This window comes from Cyprinodon variegatus, unplaced genomic scaffold, assembly GCF_000732505.1.
Source record: "Cyprinodon variegatus isolate N-32 unplaced genomic scaffold, C_variegatus-1.0 Scaffold1347, whole genome shotgun sequence".
NCBI lineage: Eukaryota > Metazoa > Chordata > Actinopteri > Cyprinodontiformes > Cyprinodontidae > Cyprinodon > Cyprinodon variegatus.
In genome coordinates, this window is record NW_015151800.1 from 91,968 (window position 1) to 116,432 (window position 24,465).

General features: G+C 37.9%; 1 protein-coding gene across 4 annotated transcripts; it reads left to right on the forward strand.

Moving 5' to 3' along the window:
• The first annotated feature begins 1,836 nt into the window (after positions 1-1,836).
• On the forward strand, positions 1,837-24,459 carry LOC107102947 (phosphatidate phosphatase LPIN2-like). 4 transcript variants are annotated; one of them, XM_015402425.1, is made up of 20 exons: positions 1,837-1,884; positions 8,248-8,448; positions 8,526-8,621; positions 8,714-8,943; positions 9,328-9,435; positions 9,518-9,626; positions 13,870-14,620; positions 14,704-14,797; positions 15,924-16,111; positions 16,208-16,301; positions 16,400-16,469; positions 16,590-16,682; positions 16,821-16,879; positions 18,048-18,198; positions 18,300-18,448; positions 18,984-19,070; positions 19,498-19,650; positions 23,271-23,385; positions 23,515-23,618; positions 23,738-23,888. In XM_015402425.1, the coding sequence occupies exons 2-20, from the start codon at positions 8,257-8,259 to the stop codon at positions 23,886-23,888; spliced, it is 2,994 nt and encodes a 997-aa protein (XP_015257911.1). In that variant the 5' UTR covers positions 1,837-1,884; positions 8,248-8,256. The 4 variants fall into 4 exon arrangements, with proteins under 4 accessions (XP_015257911.1, XP_015257910.1, XP_015257909.1 ...); XM_015402424.1 differs by lacking the exon at positions 1,837-1,884 and adding an exon at positions 1,891-2,041; XM_015402423.1 differs by lacking the exon at positions 1,837-1,884 and adding an exon at positions 6,267-6,585 and having other exon boundaries at positions 16,824-16,879; positions 23,738-24,459.
• The last annotated feature ends 6 nt before the right edge of the window (positions 24,460-24,465 follow it).

Below are 24,465 nucleotides of genomic sequence, written 5' to 3' on the forward strand. Positions count from 1 at the left end.
GCCATCAAATCAAATGTTTTTGAATTTCTATGTGACCATTTGGGGAAAAATATGTTTAATGTGGTTTTGTCGGATTTTTGCAAAGAAATTTTGTGTGGATCATTATTAATATTAATCCATCAGCACAATTCTCAGCACTAAATATTTTCTCAATTTTAATTATGAAATAAACATGAATTTATAACTGATTTCAGGGCTCGATGTTAACCATTGCCCGATCGCCCGGGGCAAGTACTTTTTATTGTCGGGAGAGTACAAATTTCATTGCATTATTTATCACTCAAAATTACTTTAAAATCACCGACATTAGCTGAAAACGACCCAGCCGGCGCCATTTTTGTTGTTTTGTACACATTCTCGTGTGATTTGAAAAAGACGCGTGATTTGAAAAAGCCGCGAGATTTTCCGCAAGATGGCGTGATTTTTGTCAACCTAGCGGTAATTTTGATGTAGTTACCAAACGACAAACAAGCTAGAAAGCGCTATCATATGGCAGTCTTCAGTAGTGGCCATACATTAAAAATGTTCATTATTTTTTTTCTCTCAGACATTGGAGAGGTGCATTTAAATGTTATAGAGCTAAACATGTTAAATTGTTGACCTGTTATGTTACTATTATTGTCTTGTTGCTGCATTTATTTTGTCAGGGAAAACTAATCCTGAGTCAGTTAAAAGTCAAGGAATTCTGAAATTAGGTAAGACTGTGGAAACCCTGTATAAAATAACTGTATAATGATTCTCTAGAAAAGTCACATTATATTAATAGTATTATCTTGTATAAACATACTGTGACTCTAAAATAAGTTATTCATTTGTGACATTGACTTCTATCTTGTGATTTATCTTAAGTTTTTAACCTGTCAAGTTTTTTTTTTTAGATTTTTAACATTACAATTTGTATTTTTCCCAAGCACACAACAGTTTAAAGCAAAGTTTAGTTTGAAAAGAATGTGCAGGAAGGATTGAAAGGCATGTTAACACGGAAATGTAGGCTTGAGTTCATTATCTGAGGCATGCATATTCACACCAGGAACCTGTAAAATAAAAAAATGCTGAATTACAAAAAACGTTTAAAAAACAAAACATGTTTCATTGATATATATACAAAAATGAATATTAGGAACTATATTTATCAAACATTATACTGTGCAAGTAAAAATAGTTTCTGGGCAAATGAAACGTGAAAGTCACTTGCCCAAAGGGCAAGTGGTAAAAATCCTTAACGTCAACCCCTGGATTTATTTTCCAACTCCCTGAAGGCATTGCGTCATGTAGTGGTAATTTTTTCTTCAATTAATGCTGTTTAAAGGGCTTTGTAAGGGTACTTTACATTTGACAAAAGAGTTTATCAGGATATAAGCTGCCAAATTATTGAGACATATCTGTCATTGGATCCTGCAGATATGCCAGATTTGATCTATGGGATTATTTTTATTTCCTTGCATATGCTGGTGAAGATTTTGAGTCATCCAGGTCATAGTCTTTCCAAAAAAGTTTTATAAAACAATCCACTTGACTTTGTTTTCAAGTTTGAAGAATCCACTGGACTTTGGATTGTTTTGGTTTTTTTTTTTTTTTTTTTTACTTTTTTGGAAAGATTTCCTGGAATCTTAAAAATAAAACTCTCTGTTCCTAGTTTCTTTTTTCTCTCTCTCTATTTTGTATCACTATTATATTTTTCAGATAATCAAACCAATCTTAGGACACTAGAATTTCAAACCTACCCCAAACATCACAGATCTTTGTTTACTATTTACATTCAAAGGCGGGACATTTGTTTAATCCGACTTTCTGATTGGCTGACCGCAGGGGCTGCCATGCCAATGCGCATGCGCAGTACTGTTGGAAGATGGACGCTTTTTCAGTGCGAAGCAGCCCAGAAAGGTGAGCTGTTGTCTGTACTACCGTGTTTTTAGGACGATGATATTTTGTGTGGAAATCAATGCTGACGGAAAATACGAGCATCGTTACTGAAAAGTGAACCGCGATAGTTTTGTCAGTGTGTGAAGTTTTATCGTTATTGTCCCGGAACGCTTTTCAGGTAAATGAAGTTGCTCCATGACAGGCAGACTGCTGTTTGAATGAAGTAAACTTTATAAAGTTAGATATAATAGCGAAGCACTTCGTTGGAGGTAATGTATTGTTTTTGTATCACTCTGTGCTTTAAATGAGATGTAGTCTGGAGTGTTTTTTGGCTATTAAAGAGAGCAGTGCCTTAGTAAGACACGTCAAAACTTTCCGGAAGTTGTCTTGTTTTATTTTTTTTATAAAGCACATCTTTGTAAAAGTTCTCTTAAAGTATCATCTTCAACGGTTCTGTTTTTGTTTTGCTCAGATTTTTTTTCAGCTTTCTTTAAAAATGTTTATTTAATATGTAAATGTATTATTGTTATTATGATTATTATTTTCTAATTATTACTTTATTCAAATTATAATGATCTTGTAGTAGGATGCTGTTTAATCTCTAACTAATAATAGTTCAGGTTTCATTTCCCATAACACGATCAAAACAAAATGCCAGATACAGAGCAATTATATTGTAACACTGTACAGTACAGTACTTATTTATTTTCTTTACTCTGTTATTTTTTATAAACTTTCTAAGGCCCACATTGTGTGAGCACTTCTGCTATAACCTTTTGCTGCTGTACCACAATTTCCCCATTGTGGGACAACAAAGAGATTTCTATTCTATTCTATTCTAGATAAACTACATGCACCATGACTAACCTTTCTTTTGATACAAAACTTTTATTTAGCCCATTTCTTATTATGTTAACCTACAGGTAAAAAAAAAATAGTAATAATTATTAGTCTATTTAACCTTTCGTAGGGTTTATTAATGTTTTGTTTTATTGTTTTTATTAAGACATGGGCTGAAGTTCTTTGCCCAAGGTATAACATAAACATAAGTATAAGGTAAACATAGTATTGTATTAGCTCCCACAGGACACACAAGTTTAAAGGTAAAGTTGACCCGCAATGCAATAGTTCACAGTTCACTATTAAATAAAAAGCGTACTGCATGCTGTCATTTATTAGGTGTTTGAGCACAATTGAATAAGGAAGAAAATATGTATTTTTTCTCTGTGGCACCTTAAAATGTTAGCCAGAATTAGTGATTTTGAGATGAAGCCTCATGAGGCGTTGAATCGTTTGGCCAAATTGCTTCAACGATCCCCACAGTTCATGAAGCTTCATGCGAACAGGTCTCCACCTACTGGTGGAGGGCAGAACTACAGTTAGTAATCAGATTTCTTGCTAATTTTTTTTTCCCCCATTTTAGTTCCTTTGAAATTTCTAATGACAGGTAATATAATACAGTTTTTTGTACATTTTTTTTCTTTTTGTGTAAAATGTCTTAGAAGAGAACAATCATTTAAGGTACACGGTTTTTCTGCCATTTTAGTGAAATAAACTCCAGCAGACAGTGAAACGGTTTGTGCAAATTGGGCAGTGATAAGCAAAATGAAAAGAGATAGTCATTTTTATTCAAACACAATTTTTTTTGCCACAGTTTTTGGTTTTAATGGGGTTGGAAGTTATGTGTCCAACCAATCTTTTGGCTAAACCAACCAAACTAATTTGGCAGTGTTTTTTAGCCAATCAAGGGCAAATCAATACAAATTAGTCACATTAGCCAAAAATACTTGTTAAGTATTATTGCAGCTTTCAAAAATCTAAGGTGGGTCTCAATTCAATAATCACAGGAGCGGAAGTCAGCATCTGATGCCGCTAGGAATGGTAACTGCTTAGCAGGACAACAATACTACTTAAGACTAATCTTACAACTGTAGCCAGTGGTCTGCTCAGATGTTGATCATTACATGGTTTAATCTAACCAAACTAGTTTTAACCAACTAGACTCTCCTACAAACTCCCACATCTTGTCTGAGTAGTGATGCTGTTTAAATGCCTGTCGAGGTTCTCGCGCGGTCTGAACCACTTACTGAAGCGGTAATGTGGTATCACGTTAGAGAGGCCTCGGACGTCATCAGTTTTGGCCCCTCCCCTAAATGAATCACGCCTCGACACACGCTTTGGGGTAAACGCCCCCTACATTACTCAACACATGCCTCGAGGCCTCAGCTCATCTCATAACATCACTACCCAGAAGGAAAAGTTGTTATTCCCTACCCCATACATGGTTGGGATTATTGATTATTTTATCCAACATGGCTGTCGTTTGGTTGAAACGAAAAACAATAAAAAGAAGCAATAAAAAGAAACAAAAAAAGGGAGTTAATAAGCTGTTTATTTACTATACTTATATTACTAAAATATCTGTATCTCCCCTAAACTTTCACACACAGAGTTCTGTCCTACCTCTTCTAGTCGACCTATTACTACAGTGTTTGAATATATTTGAATAATAATGAATAAACTGGGATGACGTATTGTGGTATGGTTCTCTCCCTTTGGTTTTCCAACATGAAACTGGAACATGTTAGGGTGGATTTAATGTTATTTCTAGACCATCACTCTAACTCCACATGTAAACAAGTAGCCTTGTCTTCGTAATCTACACGGCTGCTTTGGTTTGCTTTGGGTGTTTTTCAAATGTTCCCTACCGCTCTTCTATTTGGAGAAGTTTGTTTATAAAGAAGAGGAAAACCTCCTTTAAAAACTCATGTTTTCACCTGTTAATTATCTTAGTATTTACAAGGTAAATATTTCCCCATGGACAGCATGAGAGGCAGGCATATAGGTGTATCTTTGTGCAAACTATGAAAAAGAAAACAGCAAAAGAAAACAAAACAGTGAAAATCAGAAAGTTTTTAAAAGGATGACCAAATCTGTGGTGTAAACCCTTCATTTTATATCACATCTTATATTTGAAGATGTGTTCTGTTTAATCCACCAAATCAAATGAAAGTCACTTGCTCATCATTCTGATGCTGTTTTATTTTCATTCTTTTGTATGTTGGTCCCCTCTATTGCTGTAGATCTGCCTCAGCTGTTTTTCTATTTTATTACAACCCTCAAAGTCCTCTACAACCTTCCCTCTGACCTGGTGGCTCAGTTTTCTATTTTTAATGATACTTTATGTTGTCTTATCAAACCTCCACACAACTTTACATTTTTAACTAATCTCACTGATATGGTGACCTTCTAAGTTGCCACTTCAGAACTGGACATCTTGCCTTAAAAAATATAATCTGGCATTCCTCATGCAAAACTGATGAATCAAATTTCAATATCTCCCTTTAATGTCATTATTAAAAAAAAAAAGAAAAGTCAGAATTTACTTTCAAAAACTAGCATTTATTTTAATCATCCCTTCAGGGAGTTGAACTGAATTCAAAGTGCAACTAAATTCAAGCTGTGAAACATGCTTGTGCAGGTCGGCAGGCGCTGCCACTGCAAGCAACGAAAATATGATGTGCAAGATGTTTAAAGCGGGTTTAATCACGCAGTGAGCCGTTTACCAGCTGTAGGTAAACATCTGAGAACAAAAAGAGACAAAGTGTTGTCAATCTGAACAATTGATGCAGATAAATTAGCATTTATTTAAAAGATAAAACATTTAATCAATAGATAGAATGAATGAATCATCCAGCCCTAATTAAAACATTTCCATTGGTTCTGTTGGTCCATATCAAACACAAAAACTGCAGCTTTTATCTACTGTAGAGAAATTAATAAAAAGCTCACTTCTTTTTGGAAAAACAAAAATCGTCTCACAGATTAATGTTTCCTCTCTGGTCCTTTTGCCCCATATTCACCCTGCAGGGAATACTTACTCAGCTTTCCCAGGTCCCCACAGCTGACCTCTTTATTACAATCAACTATCACTTTAAATTATTTACAGCAGATGAGCGGACAGCGGCGGTGTGAGCTGAACACATCGTTGTTCTTCTATTGTGTGGCAGGCCAGAGCTGCTGTAGCTGCTTTTATCCGAGGCCTGCTGGACCTCTCGGTCATGTTTCCCCTCTCTGGGCTTGGGCACAGATATCCATCTCAGTCTGAAACTCTTTCTCTCAGACTTCCTCCTAAATCTGCTGGCTCTTTAGGTTGGTTTTCCTGTGAGAGTCCCCTCTTGGGTCTCTTAGGGCCCACAGAGCCATAGTCACCACCAGAAAGTGTGTTGTTCACGTGAGAGCGTGTTTGAAAAGCTCGGTGGAGCCTTTTAGAAACTGCTAGTCTGGCTGTCATGTGCACAGAAAGAGGGGAAGCGTGATTTTAACTAGACGATAGGGTGTGTGTGTGTGAGATAGAGGAAGCATCAGAGTGTGTGAATAGCAGGACTCTCTTCTAGATCGCTCTATATTTATATATGTATTTCTACCAGAGAAGAGTAGAGCGCTGCCATCTCTTATGATCCTCTTTAGCTCAGCTTGGCTAACTTTTAAAACTTCGTCTCCAAGGGGCCCGAGTTAACGAGATGTAGACTGCGTTCATAAAGGCATGCTGAGGGTCTTTACGAGGCTGTTGAGCAGTGTGAGAAACAGAGTCGCGAACATGGTGGCAGAGCTTCCAGAGGCGATTTTTGAGTTGATGAAGGGGTGGAGAAGCTGATGGCGGAGAGGAGGTCAGGACGACCTGGCTCTCTAAGGAGGGAACATCTGCACCCTTCTCTCTGGGTATGATCTGGACTCAGGGATCAGAATCACTCTCAGATGGCTCACGTTATGCTTTGATGAGAATCGGACTCCTGTTGTTTTGTTTCTTTTTTTGTAAAATTTGTTATATTTCTCCAACGATTATTTTGCAAATCGATTAATCTGTTGATTATTTTTTTGATTAATCAATAGAGAAATGTTTTTTAAAGAATATATTTTTACAGTATTAAACCAGGTGAAACTAAAACTTTTCCATTTAAGGAGTTCTGGATAGATCATATTGACAGTTTTTTAACTTAAATGCAAAATGTTTAGACATTTTTTTTTTTACAACTTTGATATAATTACTGCTCGAAGTGGGGCGCTCTGTCAACTAAAGGCGTGTTTTACAGTCTCTATACTCCAGTTAACCATTAATCGATTATTAAATTAGTTGATGATTATTTTCACAATAATTATTATCACAATAATCAATTGTTTCAGCCCTAACAGTAGGTAAAGCCGTTTAACTGTGAAAAAAGGCTGTATTATGTAAAAACACTTGCAACCTTCAAGAAAATGGACATTTTATGCTGTTTGGTCATTTGTTTTATAAATAAGCTTGACAGGAGTTACTAAAACAGCAGGAGATTTCTAAAAAAAAAAATATAGATGATTGTCAGTAGATCAATGTGAGCTTATCTCTGATTTATTATTTTCCCTTTCCATTTCTGAATAGACAAATGACAAACAAATATTTTAAAATCTTGATTTTATGTAATCATCTCCTTGAGGACTGAACTGAATTCAAAGCTGTAAAAACATGCTTGCAAATCAAGTTGCCCTGCCTTTAGAAACAATGAAAATATGACCTGCAAAATGTTTTCAGCTTGTGGTGTGAGACACTGAGCTGGTGTATTACCTATCAATGCACATCTAACAAGAAAAGGGGAAGGGATAACATCGCCCTGGACAAGGGAAGTGCACGGAGGAGAGGGAAAAAATCAAGATTTATCAAAAATGGGATCTTCATAGATGGTAAATTTGATTAATCGGTCAAACTGATTTCTCACCTACTCCTGAAAGCTTCAACCTTTGTGCTGCAGAGGTTAATTTTTGGAGGAAGAAAGTATAGGGACCCCTCTGAAAAGATTACAGCTCAGAAGCCTAACCTCATGCTTGGTTTTAAATAGCTTGTTGCTTTTTAAAGTTATTTTTAGCTTGCTATTTTGCTGAAAACAAGTCTATGCAGTGATAATTATTTTTCATTTTTTTCTCACACAGAGCCGAGTCTCTGTTTGTTTTCTCTAGAACTCCACCTAGCGAGCCTCTTGTTACATAATCACCATGGCAGGCCAGGAAGATGACCTCAGCAGTTTTTGTTGTCTTGCAGAGACAAATGCTTCTTTTCTCTAATTGTGTCTTAACTCCTGTGTGCTGACCTTCAGACTATTAGTCATGGCCAAAGATCTAATGCAAAGGTCAGCCTGGCTTATTCAAACAGTAGAAATATCGTCTTACTCAAAACTTACAGGACATTCTGCTGTTTGAAGCGGACCAAAGTCTACACAGGTTTGAACTTTCTTGTGTGATGAAAGCGACATAGTTTACTAAATGCATAAACCTCTTTCGTTGTTGCGTCAAGGCTCGCTGTCTGCCTCAGAAGTGACTTCCTTTTTATATATTTTTGTTTCATTTTTCTAGTCGCAGACCATGAACATTGTGGGCCAGCTAGCGGAGACCGTGTTTGTCACGGTGAAGGAGCTGTACCGCGGCCTGAACCCCGCCACCCTCACCGGAGGGATCGACGTCATCGTGGTGCGGCAGCCGGATGGGTCTTTCCAGTGTTCCCCGTTCCACGTCCGCTTTGGGAAGCTCGGCGTGCTCCGCTCCAAAGAGAAAATTGTGAGTGTGCTCCTTTTTTTTCTTTTTCTCTGTATGAAAGTTTTGCCACTGTTGTAAATCCTATCTTGTGATTTTAGGTCGATATCGAGATCAATGGAGAAGCGGTGGACCTGCACATGAAGCTTGGAGACAATGGCGAGGCTTTCTTCGTGGAGGAAAACGAAAACATGCAGGTAAGTCGAATGACATCAGTCAGTCTTCTCCTGCTAAATCATACATTTGTGTTCATTTTATTTTATTTTGCTTCTCTTCTTCTCGATATTAGGTGCCAGCCTATCTGTGCACCTCTCCGATCCCTCAGGAGGCCCCTGAGGAGATTGACGTGGCCACCGAGGAGCCCGGAGCTCGCAGGAAGAAACGGCGGCGAAGGCGTGTGCGTTCCGATAGTCACCTGAGAGAAGAAGTCAGCTCCTCATCAGAAGAGAGGGATAGAGAGGAGAGCGAGAGAGAAGCTGATGCTGCGTCTAAGGAGCTGTCTGCAGCGCTGCTTGCCAGGTCAGATGATAAAACATGCAAATGTTATCAGATTAGACCAAATAAAATCAATCAAAATCCTCCAAATGTTTTGTGATATAATCAGAAGTTATTGAAAAATGTCTATCAATTGTATCTGCTTAACAATGAACTGAAGGTGAGATATTTTAAATAAACAAAGTAATCTGATTTTTGTTAAAAATGTTAATCCAAACCATACCAATGTTAGCCTAACTGAAAGGAAGGCATCAATTTTCTACAAAATCATTCAGAGGCTGATGTTTTAGTAAATATTTACAGAAAGCATATTCAATATGTGGGATCTGGGATTTATTAAATACTTTACAATTCAGAGTGAACGAAAGTGTTAGATATTAATCTTTTTCTTTCTGTATGATCTCTTAGCAAATCCGTGTACTACTCACTGTCTGAGGAGCCAAAGGAGGAACTTGGGGCGGCGCAGAACAAAGACACCCATCCACATTCAGATGGAGAGCAGTCGCCCTCAGAAAAGTGAGAAAAGCGTCATTTTTCCCCCTTTCTAGAAATTTACAGGTTAATTCTCTACTTTTTGAGAATCTTCTGTGTTTTCTAGTGTTTTCTTCAGTCGACCAGATTCTCCTAAAAGCGACTCCGAGCTCCTGGTTAGAACCCAGGATTTGTCTGGGCTTCAGATGCAGTGGAATTGGGGAGGATTTCCCATGGTACTACACACAAACACAGATGCAGCTCTGCATTTTGTGATACTTGTATGAAGTCAGAATTCTTCACAATAAATACTCATCATACTCGTATGAGCAGTTTTTAGTTAAAACACAGGCATGTAAACTACTCTCCATGCGCTTTTGAAATATTTTAGGCATACAGATTTAATACCATGACGCTCCTAATATATCACAAGAATGAGTTCATGCTCTTTTTCTGCACTTTCTTGCTTTTTTTGCACCCAATTCTCTTCTATTCGCTGGTTGACCTGCATCTGTGCACTAATGTCAACCTTTGTCACTTTGAGGATAGAACCAGCTTGAGGAAGTCCCACCTCTACTGTTTTCTTCCATCTAGTAAGGGTTCTGACTGTCACTACCCATCCTTCCCATAAGCACGGTCCGTACCTCCATCTCATTTGCGCATGAGCAGCCAGATAAAAAACTGTGTCACCCTCGATTTTATTTTGTAAAAAAAACCTAGCTTACGTTTTTCCCCTTCCCAAAAAACAATAAGCTTACTAAAATATAATGTGTTAAAGGTTAATAAGGTATTTCCTGAGCAAATTAATGCCTTAAAATCATTCCCGGAAAAGGGATCCTACGCTTTAGATTTAAACATAAATCTATTCTATTTGAATTTTATCTTTTCCTTTCATCTTAACATTATGGTATATAGTGCGTAGCCTAAAGAAAGAAACAACTAAAATGCAGATAAACATGGTTTAATCATATTTTTCCAGACTGCTCTGAGCAGCTTAACAGAGAAAATGTAAAAAATGTCAAAATTGTTTCAGAAAAGTCATAGAACTTTTTTTTAAGCTGTGTATTAGCATTCTTTGGTGAATTAAGGATATAAATACGTAATTTTAGTACCATAATTACATTATTTATTGAAACCCGCATGTATATCTGGCTGCGCAAATGAGCTGATGGTACGGGATTGTGCTTCCGGGATGGATTAGGTAGTGACGGTGACAACATTTCAAAGAGCAACGGCGATGCGCAAACTTGATTAGATCGAGAGAAGTTAGCCGCTAAAGCTACTGCCATGCTACGTTGGCGTAGCATGGCAGTAGAGAAGGATATTAAGTTGCTCTACTTGACTTTCGTCATGTAAATAAAATGTTAACAGCTATAAATGTTACATTTGAGTCAACTGAATATGATTCAAGCGGGCATGTAACACGGCTTACTGCAGAGCTAAAATATGGAGTACAACCTCTTAATCAGAAAGCTTTTTCCTAATGGTTGTATTTTATGAAACAATTACCAAATGTATCGTTAACAAACTACTGGATTCACATGCAGCCTAACTTTCTTGGACTTCCGCTGGCAAGACTCTCTTATTCAGTGGCTCTCATTGCAGCTAGCTATGTTTGCAATGCATCTTTAGGCTAAAAGCTGTACTTTGAAAGTAATGTGCCCAGATTTCTGCATCTAATCTGGTGACATTTCCAGCTCATAGATAAAAATAAATACATTTTATGAAAATTAAAATAGCAAATGGGGACAGTGATGTTTTCATAAATTTTTGCATATTTATTAATATTTAATCCAGGAATGTGCCTCTTCCTGTAAGATAGTTAATATTAATCAATCAATAGCGTTTATTAGTGCCATTTTGTCATTCGGTCTTCTCTCTTTTCTTTCCTTGTGAGCAACATAACATTGTGTTCAGGAACAGGCCAGTTTGCATCATTACAGAGTCTGTCGGACTTTCACTCTATTTCCACTCAAAAAAATGTAATTAAAACTTATATATATATATATATATATATATATATATATATATATATATATATTCAAATTAAAAAACATTTTTTTTTTCTACACAATGATAACAAATATATATATATCTAATTAAATGGCCTCAAGTTGTTTATACTGTATCCTCGACAGCTGCAGTGCATTGGGTAGCCTCCAGCAGCCTGGATTAAAATCTGTGTCACTATTAAAAAAGTTACGTTATATTTTTATATTCAGATTAAATTACAACAATTAAAACACTTCTATAAATCTGGATCATTCTCATGAGCAGCTTGAAGCAGCAAAAATACATGGTTTGTCATTACACGTCTAGATGAATGCAAAATAAGCTAAAAATAATGTGACCTTTAACAAAGTTATAGTGAAACCTAATAGAAATATATTTTCACAATCCTAAGCCTATTTTCTATTCATGTGTACATAGATACAGCTGTGCTTTTGTCTCAAAACCCACCGGGTCACCGGCGACCTACTTTAAAGTGTTTACAAATAACTGAACTCTGAATGCATGAAAATTAAACTGGTAAAATGTTTACCAATATAAACATGTTAGACATCGTTGGAAAGCTTAAATTCTCCTAAATTCAACCACCTAGTTTATTTTATGGACATAGCGGGCACCAAAGAACAATAATAGCAGTGCGTTGAAATGTAGCATGACAAAGCAGCCACAACAAGCAAGCATGTCTTTATTACTGCTGTTCAAAAAAGACTTATTATTTGCGAAAATAAAAAAAACAACTTTGAGTCATGTTTGAACTGATGCAGCTTGGGTGTTTTACTCACCCAATTTTCATGTATATATTGATAAACTAGAAGGTGTTAGCTTTCGAATAACGTATCACACATGTAATTTAGCTTACAGTTCCTCACTTATTTTCTTTTCCATTTGGGTATGCAACATAGGCAATTTCCCAGAAATTAGGTGGATATTAAGAGGTTAAATAAGCTGTTATTATTTTGACAGGATCTAAATGTAAAGATTATATGATCCTATATATCCCTGTTAGAAAAATCCAAAACAAAAAGAAAATCTTTGGGCTGAAATTGCACATATGCTGGATGCTGTTGGGGATTTTTTTAATATGTAATTTTAAATTAAGCGTTCATTTCCTGCATTTTTTGCTTCTATAAAACTTAATAATAATATAGCGCATGCTTTACTGGAGCTCCAAGGAAGTCAGAGCGCAACAAGTTGGGAGGAACAGTGGAGGATGTATGCTTTGCTTTGCGCAGGTGGTCTGGAGCTGAGCGAGGTGGTGACAGATGATGAGGGATTTCGGGGTTACAAAGGGCAGCTGTGATAACTAACTTCCTCATCTGTTTTAAAACCACTTTAACAGCTGATTCTGTGCACAGCATGCTAGCACGCTCTTTCTTCCCTAATATCAGTTTACAGGCAACGTTTTCCCCCTCATCCATAAAACGGTAAAATCGGTGACATTTCCAGGGACAGGTGGCGACTGTCCCTGGAAATCTGAGACGTCTGGTCAGCCTATTTTAAAGAGTTAAAAATAGTTACGTAGAGTCATCATTAAATAATAAAGCCTTACCCTATTAATCAATGTGTTCTTGCCGCAGAAGCCATTTGTTCTAAAAATGATTGTTGTTTGATTTGGAAATTTTTATATGCTAAGCTAACGTTGCCATCACTGTTTATATTTAGGAAATTGGGGCTTGAATGAACTCTTGTATTTTTTCATGCATGTTTTTCATTGTCCAGCATTGTTTTTATAAAGTTGTCAGTTGATGACAGATTGCTGTTGGATATAAATGCAGGATTCAACTCGATAAGAATTACTCTGAAGGTGCACTGCTAAAGTTACTAGCTGAAATCAATGCTACGTTCACACCAAAAGCAGCAGGAGTAGCAAAAACACGTGTGCTGCTTCATTTTTGATGCTTGTGCAAGTTTAGTTCTGACGTGCGACTGAAGCATCTTGAAGCACATGTCAGATGCTCAGAATCTCATGACGCGCTGCTCCTGCTGATCAAAACTATTGTTGCGCCAAGTTGTTCATCAACCATTGACTTTGCTTGTAAACTAGCTGCTTCTGCGGCCTCTGCTGCTAGTGGTGTGAACGTAGCATAAGAAGAACACCATAGAAAGTGGATTTTCTGAAAAGTAGCCAATTACAGGCCTTTTACTTTCTCAGGTTGGTTCCACCCTAAGAGTAATAATAGTTGACATTATTACAGACATCAACAGATAAAGAGGCGAGTAGGAGAGAAAATACAAATAGATAAAAAGCAAGATAGCACAGAGAAGGTGGTGAAGATGATTAGGGGCCTTGTGGTATCCACAGATATAAAACATTTCAAATGTGTGTGGATTGTAGTTTAGATGCGTTTGTTTAAAATATTTTTTTTTAATATCAGTGCTTGTTAAATCTATGGACTTTTGGCAGAATTTGAACTTCATATCCTTGTATGTATCTGCCCTGCTAACACCCAGTTCTCCTGCTTTCTGCAGCCCTGTCATCCAGAAAAGGCACCAGCAGAGCTACAGGCCCCCTCTCCCTCAAGCACTTCTCATTTCCGCACCATTGAGAGACAGGACTCCTTTGACCTGGGCTATGGCACCGTGACCAGCTGCCATAGAGCAGGCGGCGTAACTGTTGTAAAGCCTCACCCGAGGACACTCTCTCTCGATTTAGGCAACTCTTCTACACAAAGCAGCCCTTTATCACTGGAGAAAAACTCTCTTGAGGCACTTTCCTCACACAGCGACCTCTTCGTGTCCTGCGTTTCCTCAGGGGGTATGGATTCAACACGGTCACTTGAACGCACACCGGATGGAGATGACAGAGAATCGCCTTCTGAGCCAGTTGACGTTTATTTCAACACCAGCCAAGAAAGCACTGAGCAGGTTAGCTCAGAGGTTGAAATGGGGATTGAAAACAGAGCTTTAAACAAATTTAACAGGTTTGAAACACAGATGGATGACAGCACTGTCCTAGAAACAAGAGACCTAGTAGATCAGCAGCACCAAGCTGTCTTATCTGAGCAGAGGGAACCGGGTTCTTCCCATTCTGCTCCTGTCGGTGTGGGAGATGGAGGCATATTTCCTGGCACTGATGGAGGAGACGAGGATAACGTAGCTAGCGCAAATGATGGATCACCTGCTAGCTCAATGACTGCTGTATCACAGGACGTGGTCTCTGGGATCAACGCGGCAAAGCCCTCTGAAGCATCCTCCACAGCGGAACAGGACAAGAGAAAAGGTGAAGCATTTTAGGGATTATGTTAATGCTTGAAGAGAAAGTCACAAACCTTTCATTTCACTGCAGCGTGGTTCTGTTTGCAGGTAAACGAAATCACCATCTGGGCCCATCAGATATTTATCTGGATGACCTGACCACTCTGGACCCAGAGGTGGCGGCACTTTATTTCCCCAAAACGTAAGATGTTCGTTTTGTTTTGTTTTTTAACACAGTACTCTGACCTATTTTGTTCAATTTAATCCTGCCTCAACTGGTAGCCTATCAACAGTGGTGTTATGTAAAAGAAATGTACAAGGGGGGGAAGGAGGGGGCCAGTTTTTTTTTTTTTTCCTTCATTCGGGCACAGAACAAAATTATAACACTCACAAAAAAAGCAGGGCAAGAGTGCATCATTCGGTATATTTAGTGAGCCACAAAGCCAGGATTACAGACCCCTGATCTCTCTAACAATGACCGTTATCTGATCGCAGTACGATTGAAGCTTAAAGCTGCTGCAGTTTCTTAAGTAGACTCCAAGATCGCAGACTTCCGCCAAGCTGCAAATTTCGCCCCATATTGTAACTTAAACCTATAGCTAAACTTGCACATTATCTTGATCATTACAAATGAATGAATTTTAATGAATTGTTTCTTGATGAGAGGGGCACATCTGGTAAAAATTTTCTTTAAATCCGTTCATAACTTTTCAAGTTATCTTGTACGCAGACAGACTCTCCTAAAAACGTAACCACCATGGCTGAGGTAATAACTGTTAAAGGAGACTGTAAAGGAAAAATAGTGTATTTTCCCTTAGTTTGTGCAGGTAAAAACAATATTAAAAAAAGATATTTGATGTTGGAAGTCCATGAACTTATTTGAAATATGTTGATAGACTTTTTGTTTACTTAAATGCTGGTAAAGATTCTGAGTAATCCAGTTCATAGTCGTTCCAAAAAAAATAAAAAAAACATACAATCCACTGGACTTGGTTTCCAAGTTTGAAGAAGTTTTACTTCCCATCCAGGAAGCTCTTTCAATTCAAAATGCTTTACTTTAAATGTAAATCATCTTATTCCAGTGACAAATTGTTTGACTTACCTCCTCAATTTAAGGGAGGTCGTCCATCTGAACTGAAGGAATCTGCCAAGAGGACAGCTAGTACTTTATGGTAGAGTGGTGTCAGGAAAGCTATGAGAAGATCAATTTCTAATTTGAAAATAGCAAAATGGGGTAACCAGGCAAACATGTAAAGTTGGACTCTGTGTTATAGAGATGTAATAGCACAGTAACCCTTACACAGTAATCATTTTATGCTTGTTCACAGGGAGGCGGAGGCAGCATTCAGCCAGAATGCTGAACAGAGTTCCTGTTCGGGGAGCCAGTCGCCTCAGTCTGTGGGCAGCGGAGCAATGGACAGCGGCACCGAGTATCTGTCCGATTCCGCATCGTACAGCATGGACGTCAGTTTGTCCCTCTGTGGGCAAGAAGGAGGCACCAACCAGATCACCAAAGGTAGGGAGGGCTGGATCAGGCGTCAGGGTGATGGCCCTGCTTATACGGCACACAACATATAGATGTAATCTTTTTCTTTTTTTCATTTTGCTCCAGAAAAGTTCACACAACACCTCGTTACATATCAGGATTTAGTCAACAACCCGGGAATCATTGAGGACCAAAGTCTGGTTGTTTGCATTAATTCTAAGTAAGGGAAAATATATATATACATTCTAATGTTTTTAAAAGTTCTCATCATATAGTGTGACGTTTTTATTTCATTCTTGTCTATTGGCTCTTTGGCAGCTATTACAATTGGGCAGTGGCTGCTCCAATGATCCTGTCCATGACAGCATTCCAAAAACACCTCCCAAAGGTATCTTTACTTCTTATTTAAATACATTTTTCAGCTTTTTTTTTTTTACTTTAAAGGAAATGTATATATTTGATATGTCAATAAAAGCACTTGCGGTAAAAAAAAGTGTTTCACCCACAGAGTACAATAGAGCAGCTGGTGAAGGACAAGATGCCTAAAAAGTCTGGTCGCTGGTGGTTCTCCTGGAGAAGGAGAGATATGGACAACAAGCAGGTAGCCAATCATGTAGAAATGTTGCATGTCTTGGCGTGCACTGACTACACACGCTTCAACATGAAGGGGCTTGTTCTTCTAGTTGACATGGAGCTCTTTTGATTGATGTCGACTCCCCTTTTTTTTCATTTCCTTCAGCAGAAACAATCAAAGGAGGACCAGGAGGAGCCGCTGGCAAGTGTTTCCTCCACTGTTCAGTAAGTCGCCTCTTTAACAAATGATTAATTAATTCCTCTCAAGGAAACCATGCAGCATGCCTTCCAGCTGGAGCTTTCTGCAAGTCCTGCTGTTACACTTCTGTTTCTCTACTGTTTTACATTTGTAAAGTTGAGAAAGCAGAATATGACAATTGTTTGCTTTTTTTCCCTCCTCCACAGCTGTGAGAATATGTTATATATCATTGTTAGCAGAAATGCAGCTGTCCTGTAAATGTCTTTTAGGTTTTCTGGAGAACATAAAGGGAACATTGCTGAAAGAATTCAACTTTTGTAGTTTAAAGCAAGACCTAAAGAGGACATAGCACACAGGTGCAAGCTTGGATTCCAGTCAGATGAGACCTAAACTTGAGTTGTTTTGAAAAACACTTTTGCGGAAATTTAATACGGAATTAAAAACTAGACACAATTAAAACATTAAATAAAATGCCCTTCAATAAGTTTAAATCACCAGGCCTAGATGTGGAAAAACTGCCGGTTTTATACACAAATGCAAACAAAGGCCATTGGACATGTGTGAGGTGTCTCTTTCCTGCTAATTCTTACTGGGTGACAAATGTTAACAATTTTAAGGGCAGCATCTCTTTAGGGATTAAACAAACTCTATCCCCCTTTTGTGTTTTATTTGTTTATTAAATGCTACGTTGATTGTAAACTGCATTAAATGTTTATGTTTTATGTACGTATAGTTTAATAATTTAATATTCTGTTTGAACTCAGTCATCCTACACTGCAGCCGTCCCGTTGTTCCCTCTAAAACAACCCCCTCGCTGTTCTTTAAATCTAAGTTAGTGTTCCTGGCTCTCATGCTACTCTGCTTGGAACGTATTGAGACCATGCAACTAGCGAGTACCTGCAAACAGTTTAATTGAGCTCATTTAGATTTATCATGCAATTAATTGATTTGTTTTCATTGTGACAGGCTTAAATTCAAATCACACTTTTCAAGAAATAGAAAGCTACATCACTTTCCTTTAACTTCACATGTTCTATCACAACATTTTTCATGAATACACCGACTTTAAGGTTCTAAGCACGTGGAAACGTTTGTATAAGTTTACAAGGCACTGTTATGTTGGAAATTGTTTTTAGTATCCTATATTCTTAAAAGAAACGCCAAAATTGTGACTATTTGTTGTTGTTTCTTCAGAGCCACACTGGATGATGTTGACAGTGATGAGGCTGCAGGGCTTGGAAGAAAAGCCACCATTCCTTCCGATCTTTCTACAGAAACCATGAACATGGCTCAGTCCATCAGTCAGATGTATCGCAAATCCCTGCGTCTCACCTCTAAGCAGATAGTAGGCCAATCATGACTCTTTGTCTAAAAACACCAAAGGTATTTCAAAGGAAAAAGCTGTTAAGGCCTTCGAATGGTTCAAGTCTGCTCTTCCATCCCCAGGAAAATCTAAATCTGCACGAAGGAGCCAATAAAGTGGTGTTCAGTGTGACCACACAGTATCAGGGCACCTGTCGCTGTGAGGCTGCTATCTACCTGTGGAACTGGGACGATCGTGTGATCATTTCAGACATTGATGGGACAATCACTAAGTAAGCAGAGTAAAACGAGTTTTTCATTCTGCATCTCTGGTGTAGGAGCTAAATCATGCTGCAGCATTACCTCCCTAAAGCATATTACATTAGATCTTTTCTTAAGCCGTGCAGACACTCTCTCTGCACTACTGAAGAATACTGAAGTCCCACCCACTTTTTGAATTATAGTTAATATTATTCAATCACTATTCTTGAACTTCCATCCCTAGATGGTCTGTTAAGCCTTAAATATAGGAACAAATTTAGCTGACAGAGACAACTTGTTAGAAATAACTGCCGCGCATCCTCACACACTGAATTCCCCATTAAACAGAAAAGAAGAAATCTATTTTTTTTTCTCATTTTCACGTTCCCAGCTCTTATTTCTAGATACACTGACATAAATGTATCACATTTAGATGTTAACCTCAAGTGTCCTTTAAAATATAAGTTCCTACTGTAATCTTTGTTGCTGCTTCCATAGTTTTTTTGTTTCTTATCAAAAGAAGTTTCTTTTTTTCCCCTTGTAAGCTCCCCTCTCTGTCTCCCACAGGTCTGATGCTCTCGGTCATATTCTACCTCAGTTTGGAAAAGACTGGACACATAAAGGAATTGCCAAACTTTACCACAAAATACACCAGTATGTAATTTCAAACCTTGGAAATATTGGCTCTAGATAGATGAGATGAGAACATCAATGCATCTAATCCTGTGATATCATGTTGTGTTTTCTTATTTCCTATATCCTGTTGTTCGAGAAATATATATATATATATATACAGTTATTTGAAAAAGTTTGGGCAACCCTATTAATCGTTATTATTTCTATTTGAAAATATTTGGGTGTTTGCAACAGCTATTTCAGTTTGATATATCTAATAACTGTAGGACACAGTAATATTTCAGTATTGAATTGAGGTTTATTGGACTAACAGAAAATGTGAAGTAAATAAAATATCTAAAAATGCAGTATATAAAATATAACTTTAGGGTTTAACTGAGTTAAACCCTTTTTTTAGTAGTTAATGTAATAAAATCCAGTCATAGTTATATATATTTCTTTGCAGAAATGGATATAAGTTCCTGTACTGTTCGGCCAGAGCGATCGGCATGGCTGCTATCACTAAAGACTACTTACAGTGGGTCAACGACCAAGGCACTGTTCTTCCTAAAGGCCCTGTGCTGCTGGCTCCCAGCAGCCTCTTCTCAGCACTACACAGGTAATCATATATCGGATATATATATAGGATATTCTAAAATGGTAGCATTGAACTTTTTGCAGTTGTTTTGTTTCTTACCTTCTTGTTACAGAATATCAGAGGAATTACAATATGAGCCAGTTGGTTTTTTTCACCTTTTAAAGAGCATTTGGTGAAATGATCAAACTTTCATTTCATCCATTTTAATCAAGATACATTATTTAGATTCATATACAAAAGCACAGATATGTGTGCTTGTTTGTTTGTTTGTTTGTTGGGTTTTCTCTTCTGCTTAATGATCTGTGAGCGTACCATCCATGCAGCAGAACGGAGGTGAAAGACTGACAGCACAAGGGATTAAACAGCCTCGGATGGACTTTGTTTCTGTTTAACTGAATGGGATACACAACAGTAGCAGCAGCGGTTTTTTCTGTGACGCTGTCTGCTGGGAAACTAATATTTTAAAAAATGCAGTTAGGTGCCAGATTGAACAGTGCACCAATCAGGTCAGTGCATGTGTTGAAGGGGCTTAATCAAGGCGTGCCTTGTGCTGTGAACAAACAGGATTTTTTAGGAAAAAAAGCAGCGCATCCAGCTCTGTTGCAACAAGCAGATTGTCACAGCTCTAGTTTAATTTTTTGTCATTCATTGTTTACAGTTATGTTAAGGTTATATTTAATCTCCATTGCCCCCCAGTTTCGACTTCCTTCCCATTTGTTTTCTTCTAGTTCTCTCTCCACACCTGTTCCAACTCAGATCATTACTCCAATCTGTGTCCTGTTACCCCCAGATTCTACATCCTCCCTCTGCACCCCACCCACGTACACCAGTCGGGGCACTTGTTCACTCATGTTAATCAGCGAGAACTGTTCCACATCCCCAGCTACACCTTCGGTCATCACTGCCCACATACGTCTTCTCTGTCCTCCACCGGACGGAGCCAAGATATTTTTTTCTCCAGTCGGGCCAAGTCAAGATCCGCATTTGGAATTGCACCAAACAGGAAAAAAAGCATTGAGAATATCCGGTTTTTCAAATTAAAACATGGTAACCACATATTAACTAACTACAAATTAGAGCATAATTCTTAGATATTCCCCAAAACTAAGACCGTTAAATTATTGGATGCAAATTATTGGTACTTCAACATACCAGGAAGCAAATTTCTCATCTCAAACAAAATATTTATTTTATACCGAGAGGCTTAAAAGTTTCATCAAATCCAGTCACAACAACTTCAAAGATACACAACTTACAAAGATGCACAACAAAAATAAAAATGTCTGGGTAGAAACGTGTGTGATTGATGGTGAGTTTTAATTATGTCATATTAAATTAAGCTTTAATTACCACAAGTTTTTCTACTACGAATTAAATAATAATATAGCACATGCTCCCCTTGAGCTTCAAGGAAGTCAGAGCGGAGCAAGACGGGATGAACCGCTGAACCCCATATTCCACATCCTCTGTTTGCGCTCCGCCCCGCCCAGTTCACGTACATCACACGGAGTACTTCTCTGTCATGTTAATCATTCAGAATTTCCGTAAAAGTTAAAAAATTTTTAAAAAACAATCCACTGGACTTGGTTTCCAAGATTTGAAGACGTTTTGCTTCGCCTCCAGGAAGCTTTCTGAATTCAAATGGATCTGCAGTGAGTTTGAGACTCAAACCAACTCCAGTGGATTGTTTTTTTAAAAAGATTTTTAACTTTTACGAAATGGCTACGACCTGGATGACTGAGAATCTTCATCAACATCATTCAGAATTGTTCCACATCCACAGCTACTACTCTGCATGTCACCATCCACGAACATCCTCGCAGTCCGTCCCCATGAAAATACGGAGCCAAGCTATCCTTTGCTCAGCACCGGCCAGGTCAAGATCCACAATTGCATTCGCACCAAACAGGAAAAACAACAGCGAGAAGATCCGGTGTGTCAAATCAAAATATAGTAACAATAGATAGGTAACTACTAATTAGACTTAGACAGACTTAGACAGATTTTATTTGTCATTTTGTTTACACAAGTGTAAAACAAAGAATTATATATATATATTTGAAATATTATTATTGGAATTATATAATTATATCTAATTCTAATATATATTAATTAGAGCATCATTCTTATATATTCCCGAAAACTAAGACTTTTTAATTGGATGCAAACTATTGGTTCTTCAACATACCAGCAGGCAGATTTCTCATCTTCATCTGATCGCAGGCCTGGATGAAGAGATGCTGAGTTTGGAAGTAGAGAACAAACAGTTCATACAAGCCTAGTTCGTCTGATACTATTATCTCTATTGCAAAAATCCAAAACGAAAAGAAAATCTTTGGGCAGAAACTGCACATATGCTTGATGCTGATGGGAATTTTTTTAAATATGTAATATTGAATTAAGCGTTCATTTCCCATTTCCTATGACTTTAACAATAATTTAGCGCATGCTCTCCTCAAGCTTCAAGGAAGTGGAAGTGGAGCAGGACAAGAGGAACAGCGCAGGCTGTAGGCTTTGCTTTGCAGGTGGGGGTTACAGAGGATGTGGGATTTCGGGGATAGTCTTCTCCTCAGCGTATCTTTACCCCTCCTCTGCAGATTGTCTCTGCTGGATCGACGTCTTTATTTCATGTCCACATCAGTTCTTTTTAGTCTCCTCCTTTGCACTCTGTTCTGGTTCCCGTGTTCCCTGCCAGATTACTTTTGGATTTATACCACAACTACCTTCAACATTCAACCCAGCAGAAACCATCTCTGCCTCTGCATTTTGCGTCCAGCTACAAACGTCTACATATCCTGACACCTCTGGGTTCTTGTGGAGTATTTCCCGGTGGAGCTACAGCATGTCTTCACAGTCAGAACTGTCATTAAAAAGTTTGATGATTTATTTTGTGAAGGATGGTCAATACAGCTGGTATCTACAGATGTGGAGCAATTTATTTTGACATTAAATTAAACCAGAATCAGTGTCTACAAATGAATAGATATTGAAAAGTGCTCTATATATCTCTATATTTATGNGAGGAACAGCGCAGGCTGTAGGCTTTGCTTTGCAGGTGGGGGTTACAGAGGATGTGGGATTTCGGGGATAGTCTTCTCCTCAGCGTATCTTTACCCCTCCTCTGCAGATTGTCTCTGCTGGATCGACGTCTTTATTTCATGTCCACATCAGTTCTTTTTAGTCTCCTCCTTTGCACTCTGTTCTGGTTCCCGTGTTCCCTGCCAGATTACTTTTGGATTTATACCACAACTACCTTCAACATTCAACCCAGCAGAAACCATCTCTGCCTCTGCATTTTGCGTCCAGCTACAAACGTCTACATATCCTGACACCTCTGGGTTCTTGTGGAGTATTTCCCGGTGGAGCTACAGCATGTCTTCACAGTCAGAACTGTCATTAAAAAGTTTGATGATTTATTTTGTGAAGGATGGTCAATACAGCTGGTATCTACAGATGTGGAGCAATTTATTTTGACATTAAATTAAACCAGAATCAGTGTCTACAAATGAATAGATATTGAAAAGTGCTCTATATATCTCTATATTTATGAAGGACTGTCAGCTGCCACATTTGGTTTTATATAAAATATAATAAAACACTTGAAATGATAAAAAAAAAAAAAACTCTCCTAACTCTTGCAGGGAGGTGATTGAGAAAAAGCCGGAGGTTTTTAAGATCGCCTGCCTTAGTGACATCGGGGATCTGTTCAGGCCACACAAACAACCTTTCTACGCCGCCTTCGGCAACAGGACTAATGTAAGCTAAACTCCACACTGGTTGCAGAAATGTTTTTTTTTGTATTATTTGATTTCTGTCATTTAGGTGGTCTCTGAAATATTTAGCACAAGAACTTTTGCACTGAAGCTTATCTGTATTGCTTTGCAGGATGCTTATGCCTATAAGCAGGTTGGAGTATCTGAGGCTAGAATCTTCACAGTTAACCCTAAAGGAGAGCTTATCCAAGAGATGACTAAAGGCAACAAGTCTTCGTGAGTCTAACACCAATAGTAAAACCTCAGCTGTTACATCAAAATGAATATTTGTGACATGCTGTAATACATTCATGGATTACGATTTGTAACATCTTGGTTGGATGCTTGCTCTGCAGGTATAACCACCTGAGTGGGTTGGTTGAGCATTTCTTCCCCGTGCTCTCTGCTGAAGGCAGTAACTCCTCTGTTCTGGATTATCCTGACTACAGCAGCTTCTCCTACTGGAAGGAGCCTCTACCAAAACTGGACATGGACGCTCTGCTGTAGACCGAACCAAGTCTTCAGTCACCATAAATGCACACAGAAACCTAAAACTTTCTTTTTATTAGAACAGGAGACAGCTGTTATTGATTTTATTCTGCACTCAAAGGTAGATCCTGTGTCAGCTATTTGAGTCTGAGTCACTGAATAAATTTTCTCTTAAACAGTGACAACTTTTTAAAATAATTTATAATTCTTATTAAACGCAATGTTCAAAACCACACCAAGTGATGCCTGAAGCATAGAAATCTTTAATGTTAATGCCTTACTTGTAAGCTAATGGAGATTTTCACTGTAAATCCCAACATGCACCATCATCCATGCATCAGAGTGAGAAAGAGATCTTGTTTTTCTTAAGGTTTAAGGTTTTGTAGCTCATTTTATCCCAAAAAAACAAGACTGTTTGAAAAATTCATTATAAATGGATCAGTACGATCTCATTGAGTTAAATGGTTACAGCTTTATGTTTGCATAAAAGCCTTTGGAGCTTGAATAAGAAGTAGATCTGATGAGTTACTCTAGCCTAAAGGTTATTTAGCATAAGAACTTTATATAATGCAGAAGACTGTGATGCTAAGTTTAG

What these genes read in the sequence shown, in the direction of transcription:
- LOC107102947 (XM_015402422.1), top strand. Translation starts at nt 6,520, where the DNA reads ATGGCGGAGAGGAGGTCAGGACGACCTGGCTCTCTAAGGAGGGAACAT. An exon ending in ATTGATGGGACAATCACTAA is followed by an intron (nt 18,449 to 18,983) that starts GTAAGCAGAGTA and finishes TGTCTCCCACAG; the next exon opens with GTCTGATGCTCTCGGTCATA. An exon ending in CCTTCGGCAACAGGACTAAT is followed by an intron (nt 23,386 to 23,514) that starts GTAAGCTAAACT and finishes ATTGCTTTGCAG; the next exon opens with GATGCTTATGCCTATAAGCA.